The 22,298-nt window shown below is 34.3% G+C and overlaps 4 protein-coding genes and 1 non-coding gene across 11 annotated transcripts in view; 4 read left to right on the forward strand and 1 right to left on the reverse strand.

The window, feature by feature from the left end:
- LOC129787983 (protein Peter pan) overlaps positions 1-22,298 on the forward strand; it is a 1,185,971-nt gene that overhangs the window by 94,168 nt on the left and 1,069,505 nt on the right. The window lies entirely within an intron of this gene.
- LOC129787980 (L-dopachrome tautomerase yellow-f2-like) overlaps positions 1-22,298 on the reverse strand; it is a 1,067,766-nt gene that overhangs the window by 94,168 nt on the left and 951,300 nt on the right. The window lies entirely within an intron of this gene.
- Positions 11,140-18,757, forward strand: LOC129787978 (anosmin-1). Of its 6 annotated transcripts, none has more exons than XM_055823896.1 (8): positions 11,140-11,623; positions 13,518-13,556; positions 13,764-14,545; positions 16,320-16,768; positions 16,838-16,956; positions 17,049-17,242; positions 17,335-17,669; positions 18,469-18,757. In XM_055823896.1, exons 3-8 carry the CDS (start codon positions 14,387-14,389, stop codon positions 18,710-18,712), a joined length of 1,500 nt encoding a protein of 499 aa, XP_055679871.1. In that variant the 5' UTR covers positions 11,140-11,623; positions 13,518-13,556; positions 13,764-14,386; the 3' UTR covers positions 18,713-18,757. The 6 variants fall into 6 exon arrangements, with proteins under 6 accessions (XP_055679871.1, XP_055679870.1, XP_055679873.1 ...); XM_055823895.1 differs by having other exon boundaries at positions 13,518-13,533; XM_055823898.1 differs by lacking the exon at positions 13,518-13,556 and having other exon boundaries at positions 11,140-11,789.
- On the forward strand, positions 19,052-20,892 carry LOC129787986 (CLIP domain-containing serine protease B15-like). Its single transcript, XM_055823916.1, has 3 exons — positions 19,052-19,293; positions 19,369-19,896; positions 20,146-20,892. Exons 1-3 carry the CDS (start codon positions 19,140-19,142, stop codon positions 20,790-20,792), a joined length of 1,329 nt encoding a protein of 442 aa, XP_055679891.1. The 5' UTR covers positions 19,052-19,139; the 3' UTR covers positions 20,793-20,892.
- Positions 22,161-22,242, forward strand: Trnas-gcu (transfer RNA serine (anticodon GCU)). Its single transcript has one exon. It is a non-coding gene; the product is annotated as a tRNA-Ser (tRNA).

Raw genomic sequence — 22,298 nt, forward strand, 5'->3', positions numbered from 1 at the left:
GCGACATAGCATTTTGCCTTATTACCCCATCTTCTCCTTTTCATCATTTTTCGGTATCTTCTTCTTTTGCCGCTTTGGTGTGCGCGCGATGGTGCACTGAGAAAAATATTTTTTTTATTTAACTTTAATAAATAGATTAAAAAATTTTGGAATATTTCATCTTTTTGTTGAATTTATTGACTATTAATTGAGCATAATTGCCCAACTAATTGATTAAAGAAACTAATGAACAATATTTGGTCAATGTGTCCTATTCAGTGACCAAGAAATTCTTGAAATCCTAGAAAGTATTGATATTTCAAAGATTTCAAAGACATTTTCAAAGATTTCGCTGAATAGGACTCAATCTATGATCAAAAATTGATTTCGCATAGAAAATCATTTATTGGTCAATTTTAGATTTGATCTAAATGAATAATTATAATCAATCGATTGACTGACTCAATTAATTTATCAATTGTTGATCAATCTTTGATCAATCTGCTTGATTCAATCATAATTGAAGCCCTAATTGCTGGGAAAAATTATGTTTTTGACCTACAATTGTGTGAAAATTGATTAATTGACCATTAATTGAACATAAATTGGTCAAAATAATTAATAAAAACAACCTGAAGAACAATATTTTGTCAATATTTAATCAATTTAAGTCAAATCTAGGTTTGCAATTAGATTTTGATCTGAGATTGATCAATTCTTAGTCAATTATTAATCAATCTCATGACTGACTCAATTGTTGATCAATCTTTGATTAATCTGCTTGATTTAACCACAATTGAGCATTTGTCTGCTCAATCAAAATTTTATTTACTGTGAATTCTAATTTCTTTTTACATCCTTCGAATCAATAGCAGTTAAAAAAAATTAAAGAATTAATATTAACATAAAAAAATATGCATAGAATAACTTAATTCGCTGTGCTTGAATACTATTTTTCTCTGCATGCGGTCGTCGCACTTAAATAAAATGAATTCACAGCTGTCAATCAATATAATGCCAGTGAAATAATGAAAGTAATTAACAGTTTAATTAGCGTGTAAATTGTGTAGGATTAGAGAATTAAAATTATCAATTTCATATGCATACAGCAGAAATATATGGGTGCAGATAATAATCATGAAAGGCGTTTTGCGCTGAAACACTCCGAAAAAAAAAAGAGTAAAAGAAGAAATATTGCGCGCGCGAAAATGACCGCACACACTGAAGAATGTCAATAAATTTAATTTAATGCGCCTTCCTCTGCATTTCCTCCTGCCACACACCGTGCTATTTGCATGTAAAAGGGGGGTTCTTATTAAATTACCATACAACCCATCCCCACCCTTCTTAAACATAGGGGAGGACGGAGTAATTTGGCCACTTTGGCGGTTTTTGGGATATATCAAGCAAGTGTGGTAGTACGAAGAAAAACAAATAGTCCTATTTTGTAGGAAATTTTCCGGCCTACAACTTTCCCATATAACACTTTTCTCTATCTCGATGAGAAATAGGTGAATTTTCCATTTTCCTGGACCCTTAGCTTAGTGTCCAAATTACCCCGAGCACGGGTAATTTGGACACTTTGGCGCACAAATTGTTTAATATGAAAATTTTTGGACAACAACAAATTTTTAATTTTTCGATTATTTTATTGGTAGATAGGATATTTATCTAAGATTCGTTTCCAGTAATTTGCCAGATAAAAATATTTAACAGAGCCTCAAACTTTATCATTTTCTGAACCATAAACGAGCATGAACTCAAAAAGGTCATTTTTCAAATTATCCTAAATTTCTTTTTCTAGCTTAAATCTTTTGTCATACTTTGCTTACAATCATTAAGAAAACATTAAAAGGCACAACCATAATTAATATCTTGAATGTGGTCGGAAAATTCTGCCGGAAAAACTCAAGTGGCCAAATTACCCCACTCCAATTTTCCGGATAAAAGCATTTCCACAGGAAAATCTGTTTGTGATATCGGAAAATGGATGTCACTATCGTGTTTATGAGGGATCAATGACCCATAATGGCCTTAAAGTTAATTTTTAAGTGTTAAAATTTTTTCGAAAATGACGAATTCCCAAAATGCCAAAAGCACTTGAAAAAGTGAAAAAATGATTTTTCTTAAACAAAAGAAAATCCAATGGTCGGATTTTCCCCAAACTTGGTACGATTGAATATTTCTATGGGGAGTATAAACTGTAGAGAAATGGATTTTCTAGCATTTACCATACTTGAGATATTGCCATAAATGACTTTGCCAAAGTGGCCAAATTACCCCGTCTTCCCCTACATATATTTCTTCAATTTGCACCACTTTTCTCATTAATTTATATTTTATATATTATAAATATTATTATGTCCCTCCTCTAAGCACATTTCTTGCAATTTTTATGCTACTTTTTTATGCTATAAGTATTAACTAACTGCTGCACTGTCCAACTTCTCAATTTGTCATTAATCTATCAACCTATGGTGCGTATATAGTTGAGAGTGTGTTTTTATGTTTTTTGATCATTTGCTAATTACTTACGACGCAAGGTAACCCCGCGCGCCATCCATAAGATCTCTTCTTATGGCCCATTCTGGCGGAGACCTCCGTGTGTACATATGAAATGGTGGTTCAGCCTACTAAAATAATTACTATGCACATTCCCCGGCTATTTATGTATCATTATGCTTAATAAAATTATCGATAATAATTGGATTTTACCGTTTGCATTGCATTTTGCACCATGGAGGTTAAAGCACACAAAAAAGAATCCCGACACATCAACCATTGGGATTATGATTGATGGGGGAAATCGTATAAATGAATGAGATGCTCTCATATTTTTTTTTCTTTCTTTTCTTCCTCCTCCCGATGGTCATTTTTTTCTTGCTGTTGTACCCCTTTATTTTCACGTGTATCACTCGTTGCGCGAAGTCAAGTGCGAGAATTTTTGCATTTTTTCTGACCACCGACAACATTGCGCTCCTTTTTTTCCACTTCACCTTCTTCTTAAACATTCCAAAAGCTTCTCTTTTTTTTTCTTTTCGTAGTGGCGTGAGAGAGGGAAAAAATCGGGTTAAGAAGTTGGGTGGTATGATGTGGATGGTGTGCTATTGTTGTTTGGCGATAATTGCACAACAAAGAACTTGCTAACGATCCTGATTGAGAACGATTGATGCATGCGAGGAGATGAATGATAATTTCTTTGTTAAATAAAGTTTCCCTCCTCATCCTGCGATGACCTCTTTAGGTCAGTAATCTCCACGGGTGCGCGCGGTGGTGATTTAGGGATAAAAAGAATAAAAAAAGCAAAAGAGCACCATCACAGCTCTCTGGAAGCTTCTTCATTCTGGGATTCCATTCAATTCTTCCACCGAATTCGTACACTGAGAGAAATTGTATTGGCAACACATAATTGTTTTTAAGATCTTCAATATTCAGATTTGCTTTGAGAGCCAGAAAATTGCGAAAAACTGTTTTCAGTCAAAAATATGTCTAAACTTTAAACTTTACCACAGGGTCTTATTTGAGTCATTTTCCCCTAAATATTTTTTTCCTTCTATTTGAACAATCTTTGACCTTTTTATCCAACATTTCGCAGAAAAAATCACAAAATTCATTTTCTCTGCACCATTAATCTGACTATTGGATTAACATTCACACACAGCATTAAATCTCTTTTCAAACTTTTTTGCTCTATCGTTTATCTTCAACCAAAATGCTGCACATTATATAATTTTTTTTGAAACTTTCAATAAATTGATAATCAATAAATAATAAAAATTTTCAATTTTGCTGTAATAGAGATACTCGAGATTTTTATCAAGAAACTTTTTCTTCCCATCGTGGATCATCATCAGTCTATTTGGTGTGTTCTATTCATTATATAAATCATTCCAGATGCCATGGATGACTCAATAAATCTCCTGGAGCTCTTTGGCTCATTTGCAATAAAAATGTCCATCTTCCGTGGAAAATGACAAATTAATTGAAAATTGCACCGGAGAGTTATATTATATAAAATTGTCATCTCCACAGTGACCATCGCGATGGGCTTTGGTGGTGAAAGAGTGAGGGAGAAAGATGTTAATGTTCTTGGAAAATATGTTGATGCTACATTCAAGAAATTTCTAATTGAACTTGTGCGCGCGGATTCTATCTCTCCTATGGAATCGCCCTGAAGGCCCAAAGATTGCAAATGCATTCGTGCTGCAGCAGAAACATCCCAGGGATTGCCATGTGCTGCGCATACGTATCCCCCCAAAGTGGCATCGTACCAAGTATATGGTGGAGAAATGTTTGAATTTATCGTTTGATGTTGGAAAATATGATGAAATTTAAAATAATAAATTGACAAATAATTCAAACGCGCGTGTCAATTTCATAACTTCTTTTCTACATACATACATAACATACCTACATAGAATACTATGTATGTAGGTTATTATATATTAAAGCAAAAATCAATTGAATCTCAGAGGCGCGCGCGCCTCCATTTCCCGCGCCCGAATCACATCTGGGTGGCTGTGGTGAGTACCACAACCAAAGGGGGAAAAGGTGGGCAGGACAGGTGAAAAAAGATAGAGGTGGTGGTGGCCCATGGGAAGTGGGAATGTTCTGCATATGAAGATTGTGTGACTACTTGCGGCTGCCAAGTTAGTTGGATATGAGATAATTTATTGGAAATTTCCAACACGCTGATTTGTTCGATTTATTCAATTCTCTTTCTCTCATCTCCAACTTTTTTTTTGCATCAGTATTTTATGCAGATCTCCCCATCACAATATAATATTTATATATGCATTCTTTTTTTTTTTCAAGGCTCTCTCATGCTTTTTTTCTTTTTTCTTTCTTTAAAAGTAACAGAGTTTCGGATCTCTTTACCTCTTAAAAGATATAGAAGAAGGGAAAAGAACAAAAAAAAGAAGAGAAAAAAGAAGAGAAAAAGAGAAAAAAAAAAGTGTTGAAGGGAAAATCCTCAATCGTTGTTCTTTAAATCAATGAAAGATCAATGTGATTTGAGACAGTGTCTGTGATCTTGGGCACCGGCGAAATCTTCGTGGGTTGTTTGGTTAGCCCATATCATTACAACAATGTTGCACTGAAACACACCACATCTCTCTCTTGCAATTCCCTCGCGCCTCCATGAGTCAGATATTGAGGTACTTTCCGTAGCGAGCCCAGAAATTTGACTTTCAATTATATTTTGTGATAATAAATTAGCAACGATCTGACATCCATATGTGATAAAGATACCGAAACATGGCATAAATTGCATAGATATTCCAACCCATCGCTTCTTCAGCGTGTGCTGGACCTCTCTATAGGTACCCCATATGCTATGTATATGCATTTAATCGCCAGAGGATTGTGTGCTCACAAACTCATTCCCAGGATAAATGGGAACACAAGAAGCTCCATCTTTGTTGATCTCTTTCGCGCCTAAATTCTTCCTCCTTCGTGCTCTCATATCTTTTTTTTTCTTTCCCCCCTTCATCGTTTTCCTCTCTTTATACGATCTTTCTGTGAGCTTTTGCACCTTCATTTTGCTTCCCCCATCAACGAGCACAAAATCTACCCAAAAGCCAATACAAGAAGCATAAAGTAAAGAAAAAAAGTTCACGAGAGCGGCAAACTCTTCAGTTTGATCTTGAGAAATATATTTTTTTGGTATTCTTTTTACTCACCATTTTTGCTCCTTCCTCCATGCGAGATTTCATACAAGTAAGGTAAGTATATACTCTATACACTTCTCTTTTAAATTCGCATGCCAAAACATTCAACTTTGTCGTCGCTTTGGCTGTTGGCTCATCACACCTCACCGTGGCCTCACTCCAGGTAATGAGATGATGAAAGAGTTATATGCCCAAGTGCAATTTCGATACATATATATGTGTCTGATCGGAACGATAAGTGAGAGATTTGTGATTTGTGGATAAATTTACCTGAAAAAAAAAGAGAAAAAAATTACTAAAATATTCCATGCGGGGTAATTTTGAAAAATTACAAAGAAAATTATGAATGGAGATCGATTCTGTTAAAAATCTCTTCTTGCTATTGCAAAAAAAAAAAAAGATTTTGAAAAAATAGAAAAGAAATTCATCAGAAAAATTCTCAAAATTTTAACAAAAATTCTAATTTATTTGTATTTGAAATTGAATTACCTATTTTGTTAATTTCTTATTCAAAACTTCAATTACTTTTTTTTCAATTGCTGAATATCTTTAAAAAGTCTTTAATTATGGAGTTGATTCTATGTATAAGAAATATTTTTCCTTTTCTTTTTGGTATTTTATTGAGAATCTTTTATAATTTTGACAGATTGTTTCTTTCTTTAATCGAGTTTTTAAAGGAAAATCACTTTTCCAGTATTCTTAAAAAATCTGTCTGATTGTTTTCGGGAACAACAAATTCTTTCTTTTTCTTTTATAGAACAATTAAAATAGTCTTGAGTTATAAGAAAAGAAAAGATTTTAGACAAAATCAACCCCAAAATTTCTTTAAATAAAATTTAATATTTTATGGGATTTTTAGTGTTAATTTACTTGCTCTTAGGAAGTTCTCTTAATTAAAATTTATTCTTTGTCAGATTTTGTGGTCGATTCTGATAAAAATCTTTTCTTATATCTATTCGAATAAACTAAAAGGTGTAATATTTTGTCAGATAATGTTTTTGAATCGTTCTCTTGTTGAATTTGTTGTTCCAGAAAATAGTCACAAAGATCTTTAAGAAGTTATGGAAAAGAAATTTCCCTTTAAAAACACGATTAAAGTTAGAAATAAAATGCCAAAATTATAGAAAATTTTTCTCAGAATACGAAAGTCTTATAACTGATGAATTTAAAAGAAAAAGAAAAGATTTTTATCAGTATCTTTGTTTCATTTCCTTAATGCCATTCAATAAGAAAGCAATAAAGGAAAATTATTCAAAAAAAAATCCAAAATAAAAATTAATCAGAACATCGCTTGAAATATTCAAAATAACAGGCAATCGCTATTGCAGAACTTTTCCAACAACCCATTAAAAAAAAGCGTGTATGTGTGTGTGCCCGCGTAAAAGATGATTGAAGATGGAATTGATGAAAATGAGGGAAAAAATTGTATAAATAAAAATATGTAAATAAAAACTGTTGCAACGGATTTCTTTTTTATTCACCTTGTTGAGTTGCTGGTACGCGGTGCCTTCAGTGAGTGTGAGATCTTCCTTTTTTTCTCATACACTTTAAAATTCTTTTCATGCACTTTTTTGTACTTTTTTTGAGCTCCACGAAGGTGTACTAAGAGGAGGATGATCACACGATCATAACTCGTCAATTATGACATGTAGACTTTTGCGTAATAAAATAAATTAAATTTAATACTTGTTCTCTCTTCGCACGATCAATTTGCGATCGATACAGTGGCTCACAGCGGAGCTTCTGAAGTGGGTGCCGAGATCAACCCATCAATGAGAGATGAAATACAATTTACATGTGTGCATAAATATCCATCAAGTTCATCATTTTCTTGCGAGGGATGATTAAAAAGAAAAATAATTAATCGAAAGGAAAGCGTAATAAAATAAAATATACTTTTAGTGAAACTCCTGCGAAGACATTCCTCGTGGATTTATATATTTTTTTCTCATTAAATTCCTTTTGGGATGGGAATTTTCGCAACGATCACACGCGAAATGAATCAATGAGAGGCAAAAGATGGTCTCGCGGAGCTTCTGATTGAATTAATTTATGTATTAAATAAATATAAATTAAACCTCCTTTGCGTGTTCAATCATTCCTCCCTTCTTACGAAAAAGATGCTTTGATTTATATATATTTCTTCTCCCTCTCGCCATCTCTTACAAATTTCTTTCCAATCTTTAACCTCTCTCTTCCTTCCCACACCCTTCGTGCGTTCCTTTTTCTCTCTTTTTTTTTGCATGAAAATGTGTATCGAATGTATGTGACACGAATTGAATATTAAAGGGCTCTCTCGTTTGACTCCTTTTCGGCAATGCCATGCACCTTTTGCATTAAATTCCATAATTAATTTGCAAAAAAAAAGTGGAATGCACGCACAGATTGTTCTACCTCCCCTCGCGGCCCCTCCCAGCACTCTGCTCGATTCTTCATTCATTTGGTTGACTAAATATTTTGATCTTTTTTTTTCTTCATCTTCTCCTCAACATCGCAGCATCATCGCGCGATGGATTGGCAAACAAGAAGGTTAAAATACGTGCGCACACACAGAGAATATGCATGAGAAAGAAGAAATTGCCGATGATTTGGGGAGACGTGAAAAGGGGGATGAGTGAAAAAAATTAATATGCAAATTTGTGTTTTAGGTATGTGTGTGTGGGGAAAAGAGCACGAATTTGTGCACGGCGCCAATAATTCCCGCGTATATAATACTTAATTTATAGCTACAATTTTGATAAATGAGCCAATAACATGGAGGTGAGCGCATCAACATGAAGGGGGATGCAGAACACACGAAAAAAAAGGATGCACGTACATCCAAAATGAAAATTTTAATATTAAAGTACCTTAACAAGGTAATTGTGAATTCTTTCACGGTAACACCGTCTTAATCACGAGACAGGGTGTCTCTATATTCAAACTTTAAACTTTAAAGTAAAGATTCCTTTGAGATTTTTTTTTAAATTAAGGTATTGATTCCTAAGATTTTTTTTTGAATAATCTTAATTGATTAATCTATCCGGAGAATGCTCAAACTCTGCAATGAACATAGAAATGATTTTTTAACCCTTGAAAGATCAATATTTCCTCAAAACTTTTACCTTAATTTTCTTTCAAAAAGAAAATGTATTTCAAAGTTTTCTATCAACAAAATTAAAGGAATTAAATTTCCTTACACACATTTATATAGAATTTATTGTTAAAATAGATTTTAATTCTGCGACATTTAAAATGACGTAGCCGGGCTCAATCCTCCAAGGGTTAAATAAATATGAAAGAAAGTAAAATACCAAATAATTAAAAAAGAAACTTGGTTGAGGTAAAAAAAAATGAAAAATATTTATTAAAAAAAAAACAGAAGAGAAAACGTGTAAAAAATAAATAGAAATTAAGAAAAAATTAAGGAAATGAGGAAAATTTTACAAATAATAATAAGACACATTACAGAAAATTAAAAAACTCAAAGAGCAAAAGTAAAAATTTCCTTGATCATCATTTAAGATTTTATTAGGGCTTTATGCTACTCATTGTTGGGATCGTTGGGATATAGGCCACCTTAGTCTTTCTTCAGGGTACCTAAGAATATAATCTGAATGTAGAAGAAATTGATACGGGATAAAGAAAAGAAGATAATACAAAATAATAAATAAAGAAGATCATAAATTAAGGAAAACATCTAAGATAAAGATAAATAAGCTATGAAGCTTAATTGCAATTAAGCTTCATAGCTTAAGACTGCTGGGTTACGGGAAAAAGCTAAGGAGGGTTTTCCAAAAAAAAAAACTTTTATTTTTAATTTTTCCTAATATTTTCGCATTAAAATTTAACGTAAGCGTTCCCCAAAAGCTTTTTTCCCCATCTCCGGAGGAAATTCATGAGGAAAACCGTGCCGCCCCGCAAAACTAGAGATCAAAGAAGATTCCCTAGATCATTTCTCTCTCCAAGAGGGGCAGTTGGGCAAGAAAATCTTCTTTTCTTTCCCATGGGAGAAAAACTTGGCGCTCACCGGATTCCCTTCTGTCATTAAAATTTTAAAAAATCGTTTTTTCTTAATTTTCTCGTGAACAGAACACTTTTTTAACCAATTCTAATGCCTTTTATCGTAAATCATTTAACTTCAAATCATTTAAAACATTTTCATATTTTTTCTGATCAATTTTTACTCGAAAATAAATTATATTCTTCTATGGCTATAATTGTGGAAAGCTTTTCTCTTTGTGTACAAAAAAAAACGCGCGTGGGACCCTTGGCATCCCTTTAGAATGGAGTAATTTACAAGAGTTCATTGAGCAGATTATTTAGCAAGAATTTTTCAAACAACTCACCTTACAGGTGAATCAGTCAAAAAAGGAAACATTTTATAAACCTTTTTTTTCCTGATGGCTTTCACATCTCTCATCGATCCATGATTTGCAATTTGATACAATAATCTCCACATTTTTCTCATCATATGATATTCTTCCTTGGGCGTTGATGTATATAGTTATGTACATAATCTGTATTTTTTTGTTGGTGCTGCTGCTGCAACAACTATCTTCTGCGTCTCTAAATGCAGTATAAGTAGATAGATTCTGCGTGGTGTGTACCGAACAACAAAATGTCACGCAGCCCAAAAAAGGGGATGGTTGGAAAAGTTACGGTGTTGCGAATCACGACAAAATGTGTGGTTGCAGACAATGTTGCTAAATGGAACGGAATCATGTGCGGAATTCTCCATTTGGATTGTCTCTATAAAGTAACATTTTATATGTACAGTACATATAACAAGCGAGAGAATTTAAAATATAAAATTGATATCAATTTCTCATTATGTCTCTGACTTCTTTCTCACTCTTCCATCATTTTTCTTTTGCAAGTCGATCGGTTTTTTTTTTGTCGTTTGTTGTGTTGTATATTATATTGTACAACCCATCGGCACCTTGCATGAGTCGCGCGGGATGCCCTCCTTGCGGGCTTGTTGTTGTTGTTGCTGCTGTTGTGTGTTATTGCAATGCGCTATGGGGCAGTTTAAAAGAGGAGTGATGATGAAGGCAAAAAAAAAGCGAGCACCATGCTGAACATTGGAATTTTCTTTTCCATGGGAGAATCATGCGAGAGACAAATGAGAAAAGAATCTCTTGGCGCTCAAAAATCACGTCAATCAAAGGAGATATTCCCTCGGTGGTTGTAGCTCCGGTTTTACGTACTTTTGCACCAAAGAGTAATGTGGCGCTCATGGCATCTCACTCTGGCACGTACACACACACACAGTGTAGATGGGGGCCCATCCATAGTACGTTGGGGGAGAGAAAAACCCGCAAAAGAAGTGGACAAGAAGTGTGTGGTGGAGGTTGTGATTGAAATGGAGCCAAAGCCACCAATCGAACTCTCAATCACACCACACCGCATCCCAACACTTTTGCAAGAGAGAGCGTATCGAAAAGCTCCGGTGGCCCCATCGAGATTGCTGCCTGATCGAAGCCCCTGGACTCTCGAGTTCTCTCCACCATGGGCACAGAGATCAGTTGGGTAGATATCGTTGGCGCGATAGCACACGATCGGAAGTTGTTTTTAGCCACCTCTCTTGATCACTTCCACGCCTCATTATTCGCAATTTGCAACCACGTTTCTTCATCAATTTTTTTTCCACACGCATCTTTAAATTAATTAATCGCGCCAAATACTCCTTGATCCTTTTTTTTTCTTAGAATTGAACAAGAAAACGAATTCTCTGTATGAGGTGAATAAACTTGCAAAATAGATGATTACATCGTTATTATAATTCAAATTTAATTTAATTTTTTTGGGAAAATTTCGCATGATTTTCCCGCCTAAAATAAAGTTTAAAAATTTCTTGTTTTCCCCCCATGTGAAAAATCCCCAAATGTGATTGAAAAAAAGTGTTTTTTAGTTTAAATTCAAAAGAAACTCTTCTTCAGCGAAAAATTCTAACGCTTCCGTATTTTGAAGCGAACCATCATGCCGCAAATTAAGTGAGAGATTTTATTTAGAAAAGACAGAAATGTGTACAAACATGGAAAATCTCTTGTTTACATTTTCCATCACACACACTTCCGTGGTGATGTGAAAATAGCCCCAAGATTTGTGTTTTGTGTGGAGCGCACGCGAAAGAAAGCAACGTGACTTTTGAGTCCAATCGCAAGTGTTGCACTTCATCCAATCCAAGAGATATCACCCCCCATGGGTGCTAACAAATATTAAACAATTTTCCGTCTTTTTTATGGTTGTACAGAAAGTTCTGAGAATTTTGTAATATTGAAAAATTTTAAATTAGTTTTTTTAAGGATTTTTGAGTGTTAATTCTTGAGGATTTTTTTCTAAAGAATTTTAAAATGGCGTTCAAGCATGGCTCCAGTAATTTAACTAACTGTATTATATGGAAGATAAGACAAAAAAAATGTGAGCTTTTTGAGCTTTTTTGCTTGAGAAATGGGAGCACACTTAATTCATTTCATTTCCAAAGAAAACTTTCTTGCATTTTCTTATCCATACCTTTTATGGGATTTTTAACATTTTTCTCATTGAATTTTATTTTTTGCAGAATTTTTGCTGTGTTTTTTTCTTCAGAGAAGCATAGTTTCTGTGTAATAAATTTATGCTTAAATCTGATTGGAAAAATCAGTCTAAGCTAAATTTGAAAATTTAACTTTACTAAAAAGCTATAAAAAAGTGAAATGGTTTAATAAATCAACTCTTTCAATACCTAATAAAATTTTTTAGAAGACAGACTCATTCAAACAAAAAATGAATATAAAAATATTGAGTTTTATAAAAATTCCGAATTGAAAATTAAGAAAATTGTCTTTAAGATTTAATCATCTTTAAAATAAATTTTATCAAAGCACACTAAACACTTTTAGTGTTAAAAATCCTAATTTGAAAGCCAAATTAAACTATCCATTAACCATGCGGATTTTTTGCATTTAAATATTCTACAATGATATAAAAATTTTCAAAAAAATATTAAATATTGGGCCTTATTCAGCGAGGAAGAAACCTTTAAAATTCACTTGAAATCTTAAAATTTTAGTACAAAATTCAAAGATTTCAAGGGTTTCTTGGTCGCTGAATAAGGCCCATTATTTATTCATTTCCTCTGTAATCTTCTTCATAAAAAATATTATCAATCTTTAAAATAAAATTAAAATGTTTAAGAATTATTGAATCATTTTCGTGTAAATTTTTAAATTATTTTTCATCCCTAATTTATTGAAATAGAATCACCATTCACAAAAATCCGCCTAACTTTTCTTCTGAGTGCCCGATTTTGAAAATTTCAAAAAACTCTGAAAGTTGCATTTTTCCACTATCCAAAACTTCCAAGATGATCAAAATCGGCTCAAACACTGATTTTTGACAGTCGCTCAAGTAAAACCAATACCAAGAATTCCCTTTTCGTTTCAACCCTTAATTAAAATTCAATTAATAAACTGATTTTTAAAAATCCACCACCATTGAAAAAAAAAGGGATGAATGTAGCTTTCAGAATATGTTCTATTTTGCAAAATCTGTCACGCACAGCCTGAGATATTCACGATTGAATTTGAAGTTATTTTAAAAATATTATAAATGGTTCTATTATTTTTTTTTCTTGGAATTGTATATTTTTGTTTGTTTGAAAAAAGCCAGTTTTACCATTTAATTTTATTAAAAAAGTCAGTATAAATTAGCTAATATTCTGTATTCAATTTCTATTCATCAAAAATTTCAAAAAATAAATAAATCCAATAAAATTTTTCCTTTAACGAATAAATTTAATTTAAATAAATTTTTATTTATTACCCTCCAATTAAACGCTAAAAGTGAATGCATAAAAGTTGTCAGAACTTTCAGTATAACTGATGTACAACCAAAATTGTTTATCAGAGAGTCAGACTACAATGTAAATATTTGCTCGTCATTGCAGTAAGAGTTTCTTATGTGCTTTTTTTGCTGCACTTTGTGTGTTGTTTTGAATGAAACATTCACATATTGATGAAAAAAAATAAGAAGAATCAAATGTATAAAATAATCTTTTAATTTACTTACAATTGTGCGGTCATCCTCCTTCTTAGACGCTTAATTCTTCTTTTTTTTTGGTTGTTGAACTTTTTTTTTTGCATGTGCCTCTAGAAAAATCTGTGGTGCATAAACTCCCTCAATGATTGGACGGACGCATTAAACGCCGCACATATGATAATGAGAATCTGGTGGGAAAGTGTTGAAAGAAAGCGTTAATTTGTGAATGTTTAACTTAAAAGAGTGGAGGGTAAAGAAAAAAAATAAGGTGACCTAAGTAAAGGCAGCCAATTGACAAAGAAGACAAGAAGAGAAGATATTCATGGTGCAAGAATTCATGTCTCTGTAAATACAACTTTGCGCGCGCACACAAAAAAAAAGTAAAATAAGGAAACACGCATTGCCATCATCTTTGCGTGCAAAGGACAATGTTTAAAAGGGAAGCAACAGAGTGCGGAGGTTTTTGCGAAATGAAAAAGTTGATATTTTAGATGAAATTATTGATGAGAAATGAGACTCTGCAACATTGTTGCATTTCACGCAAAAGAACCCCTCTATGTATGATTTATCGCAATCACTCCGTCATCCGTTGATCAATCATCTCGCGCGCACGTTGCTTCATACTTTGCAAAGGAATTGAGTGAAGATTTAATAAATAACATAACACACAAAAAAAAGCTCAAGAAGAAGCCATCCTCGAATCAAGCAAAAGAGGTGTTGTGAGTTAGTGAGAGAAAATGAGGAGCAAAATGGGACTCCTGGTTGCAGTTGCAATTTTCTGCACATTCCTCGGCACGGAGGCACACAGGCGGTCTACCTTTGGCAATTACTCATCCACAGAGAGCCTCATGCAGATGCGTTGCCATGTAAAATGCCTCGACAAGCCACCGAATATTGTAAATATTGATTTGTTTGTATTTTTTTCTTTTCGTTTCAAATTATTTCAACTCCACCCCACTATCAATGACTCCAAGAATATTTTGTCACCATCATATCAAATGTTTGCAATGCGATAGTAAAGTAAAAAAAATCCACAAATAAATAAAATTTGTTGTGTTGCGGAAATTGTGCAACAAGGAGCACCATTTCCGTCCACACTACACGTTAAAGGCCACCCCATTTGCGTTCATCGCCCTAACTCTTTTTCTTTACACCACATTATGCTATTGACCCCGCGCATTATTTGACCCGATAGTTTTGAGTTTTTTCCGCTCTGAAGAAAGTATTTGTAGCTTGCAAGTTGTGAAAGATAAGAGGTCGATGATTTTGTCGAAAAAAAGCCCTTCTTGGGAAAAATACTGTGAAGGAATGATTCATAATATTTCATAATATGGACTTTTAAATTATATTTGTTGACAAAGTAATTTAACATTTGAATAAAGTATTCTTATTTTATTTTAAAGAATAGAAAACCTAATTAATATTTTATGTAAAATAGTTGGAAGTAAATCTTGTTAAGGAAAACTAATTTAGAGTTTAATCTCTTTTATAATTCAAAAACTTGTGAACAAAAGTCACATTTTTTCACTTTTCTCAGCCCCAGCATGGAAATTCAAAATTCTGCTACATCAAAATCTGCATTGATATTTCCTCTTTCATTTGCTTTTTACCCCATTAAAATTCATCCAGTAGATCCTGAGAAAAACCTACCTTTGTGTTTTAGGGCAGTTCTGTGGAAGAGTCGGAAAATCACAAGATGGCGTCGCACCTAAGATGGCGAAAAGTGATTTTCTTATACTTCAATAATTAGGCTACAAATGTAACCAACTTCGGAAAACCAAGTTTAAGAAAAACCTCAAAAAATGACAATATTAATAATGTGTAAATTCTAACAGTTTTCCCAAGAGACCCCCCTTAATTCCTTAAAAAAAGACAGAGATGAGCTTATTTTGTGCAAGTTTTCTTAACCCAGATTTAAGATTTGCCCAGAAAATTTTCTTTGTTAACTTTGAATGTCTCAAGATAGCATTAAAAATCTTATTTTCATTAAATTCAAATGGATAATGAAATTCAAAGGAAGATTTTAAGAACATCTTGAAGAACAAACTTGAAGAATGTTTGTTGGAAAATTTCTTTTCAAGACCAAAATTTCAATAAATTCTTGGGCATATCTTGGTTAAACTGTAGGTAGATACATTGTGAAAATTAAAAGATAATATTCTTTTTTCTAATCATAATTTATAACAAAACATTATATTAGGTATATTAGATTATTTTTATTAAAGGGTCCTCCCACATGCTTCAGACACTTTCCAATCTATCTTAGCGTCGTGGGAGAGTCCTGTAAAATTTATTTGCAATTATTTGTATGACAAAAGATAAGATTATTAGAAATCAATATAACCTTACGTCTTCTGGTTTGTAATATATATTTTAAATATCTCAAAGATCATTTCCTTAAAAAATAGAAAAAATAACCATTTCTCTTAAATTTATAAATTAAAAGCACAAGAAAGCATAAAGAACGAAAGAGATCTTCTATAATAAATTGTAAAATCGCATAAAATATTGCTGAAATTGTCCTACTTGACGTGGAACCTTGCTCTCAAAATGTCTCAAAACCTGATGGGCAAGAAAACTAATGATTTAAGCATTTAAATTCGCTGTAATGGAATTTTCAATAAAATTTTATTTTTTTACAATGAATTTTCTCTCTTGCTCCCCTCACAGTGTAATATGAATACGTGCATGGAGCAATTGAGGACAATGCCAAAATTCGGAATGTGTCCTCCCATTCCAATGGAGGATGAGCACCTTACACCGTGCCGGGATGCTTGCCATGGGGCTGATTGGCGATGTCCAGATGCCCAAAAATGCTGCCGGCAGTCCTGTGGTGGGAATGTCTGCACACGCCCCATGGGTGTCGATAGGAATGCCTTCCTGCCACCGATGCCCTACAATCTGCAACTCAAGGAGAAACGTCCTGGTGTACGAACAGTGGAAATTTCCTGGGAAATTCGCGTTGTCATCAATCGAACTTCCCTGTTTGACTTCCTCATTGAGGGACGCTCCCACGTTGGACCCTACTTCAGTGATCACAAGCTCGGCCCGTGGAATGGCTTTCCCGTGCAGCCAATTTATGACATTAAATATCGTGATGTTAAAGTTGAGAGAAAAAGGTGAGAGAGTTCAATGAAGAATCTCTTGTTAAGGATCCTTTAAAAAAATCCTGGGAATTTTTTTTTCAGACACGTTGGGAATATAAAGCTCCGCCCTGGACGTTGGTATCAATTCCGTGTGGCTGCAGTTAATGAGAACGGCACCCGAGGCTACTCATCGTATTCAATCCCATTCCAATTGACAGAGAGTTCGTATATCAAGCACTTCCTGAATTTTATTTCTTCAGCTTCCTGATGGCAGAAGGAATAATTTTTCTTATTTTTAAATAATTTCTTTTAGACGTGAGACTCGTTCCACCTCCGCAGAATCTCACTTTCGGAACATTTCGCATTGAGAAAAATTCCACAATTTCAACCATTGTAGCCTGGAAGGCACCCGAAGGGGAGAAAATCCCCATTACAAAGTACAAAATCTCCTGGTTTTTGCGCGGAAAGAGGAGAATGTTACCAAATAACCAAAGCACCGTCCCTCAGGTGAGATTCCTCTCATTTCCATTCTGATGCTTTTTCTTCTAACAACGGATTCTTTCTCTCTCTTTGTTCCTGTATATTGTTCTCCTGGACAGTCAGTAAAATTCGTGGAGATTGGGAACCTCCAGCCTAATGCCATATACTGTGTTCATGTCCAGGCGATTGCTGGTGTTGGAAAGAATCGCTCAAAATCCCGACGAGAGACAAAATTGCTCAATACAACAATCCCCGGGAGTTTCATACTCAATACCCTGGATAGCCCACCTTCCCTCGTGACGACATCCCTTTGGAGAGTTCCCCAGGATGGGATGATGGGGAAGCTAGAACATGGATTACGACACACTGGTCATGGTATTACAATGAGATACCTCGCCACGAAGCTTGGGGAGTTAATCGTGAAGGCCAGCTGGCCTGGAAAACCTCACGAGAGGTAAATTTTCTTTTATTAAACTTTCCAGTAAATAAAATTTGATTGATCCATCTTATTGATGAGCAATAATTCCTCCATTATTGATCAATTGTTGATCAATAACTAAAATTTATTTGTTTTATTTATAAAAATCAATAATCGGGCTTTCTTGTTTCTTTAATCATTAAGGGAATGAAATTCGAACTATAACTGACGTGAAACTAAAGAGATTGACATTTGTGATTGAGCATAAATTATTTGATTGAGCAATCTGATTGATGAGCAATAATTGCTCCATAATTGATCAATTGTTGATCAATAATCAATATCTGTTTCTTAAATCATATAGAGGAAAGGAATTTGAATAATAACTGACGTGAAACTAAAGAGATATTGACAAATAATTGAGCATAAATTGTTTGAATGATCAATAATAGAGCGAAAATTGATCAATTGATTGCTTTCAAAAATTCAGAGAACAATATTTGGTCAATAGTTGATCATTCCTTTAGAATTTGCTCAATATTGAGTCAATGTAAGTCAATTTTGAGTCAATGGATTACAAATGATTGAGCATAAATTGATCAATTAATTAGTTAAAAAAATTTGAAAACAATATTTGGTCAAAAGTTGATCACGTTGATCATTTCCTTAGAATTGGCTCAATATTGAGCCAATTCAATGTCAATCTTGAGTCAATGGATAAGTGATCAATAATTGATCAATCAAATAACTGACTCAATTAAATTATCAATTATCAATCAATATTTCCTCCTAATCTTCTCCTTATACCAAAAATATTTTTTCTTCGCATTCACAGCTACTCCATAGACCTCTGCCGTGGGAAGCACTGCCTGGACAATCCGGATACGGGAGAATACCGTAGTGTGAAGACTCACGTGAATTTTTTGGAATTTATAAATTTGAAATTTTCAACACTCTACAGCATCCGGTTGCGTGCTACAAATCACGCCAGTGGGAGGCACTACAACACCTTGAGGACCTTCTCAACGCCCCTCTGTGAAAACTTTCGCCGGAAGCATGGTTTGAGTATCCCATGTTGACCATCATTAATTTATTTCCTCAAAATAAATCACATTTTTCCATCATCTTTTGCTCTTCTTTGATTGGTTCCTAATCTTGAGATTTTCCTTCATGAAAATAATATTGCGGTTCAATTCATTCCTCCAGGTGCCTCAATGTCCATTCTTTCCCCTCTTAAACGTACCATTCATCGATGAAGCTCCAATTTGTAATATAAAATTGATCCATCGTGAGCCATTTGACCCTCATTATCATGTTGTGCCTCTTGAGCAAAATTTTCAAGGCCCTGAAATCCCGCACTGCGCTATGTGGAGTGCCAATAAACTGGTTATCTCGTGGAGATGTTTAGCAAAAACCAACAACAACAAAAAAATCCCCAACAATTTCGTTCCATTCAATCGCATCGTCGTTAGTATATTGAATTCTTCTCGCGAAGTCTATGAGAAAATGTCTCAATTGGGCACATTTCTCATTTTCCTGACTATTATTACGCGATCCCTGTGTGAAATGGGATACTTGGGATTGGCTATTGAAGCTGGGAGCATCTGTCCCAATGGAAGCCTTCTGTTATCTCGTGAAATTGGACGTCCTCCAAAGACTGGTGAGTCTCTAAAAGAAATTTTCTTTTTTTTTGGCTTCAATTTCATCTTCTAAAAAACTTCCTTTCTAACGTTAGAAAATTACTGGGATGGTCAATTTTTCTTCGATCAGTGGCCCAGTATCCCAGAGGTACGCCTCAAGGTTACCCTGGATGCCCCAGCAAGGATGGAAATTGATCCCGATGTGGGAAGAATTGACGTACGTGGGAGATCTTTCATCATCACAACATTTGAATCTCCCCCAAAGCTCGAAAGTTTAAAGTTTACAGTTCGCGGAAGACGTGGTGGAAAGTTCCCAAATGTTGCGTCTGTACACCTCAATGGGGAGAATATTTGCCCCAATCCCACACCCTTCAAACCCACCCTTCTTGGGGTGTCGAGTAGTCAGGAGAATGAGGATTTCAGTGATGCTAAAAAGGTGAATCGTGTGGATTCATTGCGTGAGTGTGGAAAGAGAAAAATTGAGCATCAAGGACTCATAACGTATGGTGCTGACACACATCCTGGGGACTTCCCATGGCATGCAGCTATTTACCATCTGGAGGGGCAACGCAGGACCTACAAATGCGGGGGTACAATCATCAACACCCACACCATTATAACCGGTAAGTTTTTATCTGATTCTTCTTTCTAATTTTGGGTTTTCTTTGGGTTTTAATTGAATTAAATAAAAATACGTGAAATTTTACTTAAAAAATGCAAAAAAAAATCATATTTTTATGCTTAAAACCCTTAAAATGTTTTTAAAAAGAATTAACTGATCACTTACCAAATCAAAGATGGCGCCGATGGCGTCCTTTTGTGATCCTCAATTTCCCCGCAAATAAATCTTTCTTTTTTCCTGCCTTACACAGCCGGACATTGTGTCTTCGAGGGCAGCAGTTTAATCACAGCCGAGAGGATCATCGTACAAGTGGGAAAATATCACCTGAACGTGGCTGATGACACCACAAAGGAATTTCGGGTATTCAGTATCATCCCCCATCCGCAGTACAACACATCCAATCTTGCCAATGACATCGCCCTCCTCCGCCTTTCGCGTGAAATAATCTACACGGATCACATTCAACCCATCTGCCTCTGGGCGTCCAATGCAACGACGAATCTGCGTGATATTGAAAACCGCATGGCTACAGCAGTGGGATGGGGCAGCACGGAGAATGATACCCTATCGGATGTACTGCGATACACGGAGATCCCCATTGTGCCCACCTTGACGTGCCTGCAGAGTGATCGAGACTTCTTTGGGTTCTTCCTGAGTGAAACAAACTTCTGCGGTGGATACCTCAATGGGACAAATGTCTGCTCCGGCGACTCTGGTGGCTCCCTCGCCATCGAGGATGAGCATAAAGTTTGGAGGATACGAGGAATCATATCGCTGAGTGTTCGACGCAGGGATAAAGACATTTGCAATCCCAAGCACTATGTTATTTTCACAGATGTGGCTAAGTATTTGCCATGGATTGAGCAGGAAAGCTCCCGAAGGATTCGTGAGGAATAAATCAAAATTATGTATTTAAAAAGGATATTTAGAAGAAAAAGAAATTATTTTAGATTGCCATTACCTATACAATGAAAATAAAGAAATCTTTCAAAAAAAATATTTTTAAAAATTAATTAATTGTTTAATTTTAAAAGCAACAAAATATATTTTCTTCGTTCTTTTTATTGGAGATCCTTGAAAGTTTGTAGAATTGAGCGAGGGAAATTCATCGGAAAAACCGTCGGAAAAGGGCAAGAAAAACGCAAAAATTTGTAAATGGAGAGATTAAGAACTTAAAAGTCTTCAGAAATTGAAATATTCTAATAAAATTCTTTAAGAATTTTTTATTAAAATAAAAAAAAATAGAAAAATTTTTAGAAAAGAATATTAATACATTTCCAAAGCTTTCGGTCCTGTTGAAGCATTCTTCACGTAAAAATTTCACATAAAATTTTGTTCTCTCTCTCTCTCTCTCTCTTAATTATTAAATCCAAACTCTCTTAACCCTTTGGCGTGAAAAAGTAAACATGAAACATATTTAAATATTTGAATGTAAGGAATGAAATATTAATTAATGGATTAATTTAAAGATTCCAAATAAAAGAAGACGATTTGGCCAAGAAAAAATTTTAAAAAGTATGAAAAGTTAAGAATATTTCTATTCTATATATTTCACGCGGTCGCAAAAGGGTTAAAGGAACCTAGCTTTAGGAATCTAGCTTTTATAATTGAGTTTACTAAAACGTTGTTAGATTCAAGTTAGAAGACCTCGACATTTTTTAAGCAATTCTAACGTTTGACTTTAACTTTTACGCATTTGAAATTTCTTGCGCAACGTTTTGGTTAATTAATTATCGTTTAATGTTTTTTTTTTCTAACATTGCTGATATCTAAATTATTCTAATGTTTTTCTTTAATTTCCTTTCGAACGTTTGACATTTATTTTCAAACGTTTGACGTTTATTCAAACGTTTAATATATTTTGAAACGTTTCAAAATCCACAATTTATTTTATTTTTTTTTTTAGAATTCTTAACTTCTGTTAACTATTTAAAAAAGAATCTTAACTTGAGGATGTTAAGAACATTTCCTGACTACACTGTAAACAAATTTCCGTTAGTGATTCATTTCAAATTTTTCCGTTAAATTCGAATGCTCAAATTGACCTAAAAATCCACCCAAAAATCTAAAAATGATATCAAACCGATAATCGAATCAGATGCAATTTATCTGCAAACAATAAGACAAGATTTAGATTTTAATTATTGAGATTTACGTAAAAACCCCCTTCCAAAAAAAACCAGAAACTGGGGCCAAAAAAAGGGGCGGATTCCCCATTGCGTTTCATCGAAACAATACCACTCACATTGCGCCGTCGGGCTCTCAGACGAGGTGGCCGAGTGGTTAAGGCGTTGGACTGCTAATCCAATGTGCTATGCACGCGTGGGTTCGAATCCCATCCTCGTCGGTGCTTTTTTACACTGCACATCACTTGCTAAAAAAAAATCCTCCAACCGTTTTTTT

This window comes from Lutzomyia longipalpis, chromosome 1 (assembly GCF_024334085.1).
Source record: "Lutzomyia longipalpis isolate SR_M1_2022 chromosome 1, ASM2433408v1".
Lineage (NCBI taxonomy): Eukaryota > Metazoa > Arthropoda > Insecta > Diptera > Psychodidae > Lutzomyia > Lutzomyia longipalpis.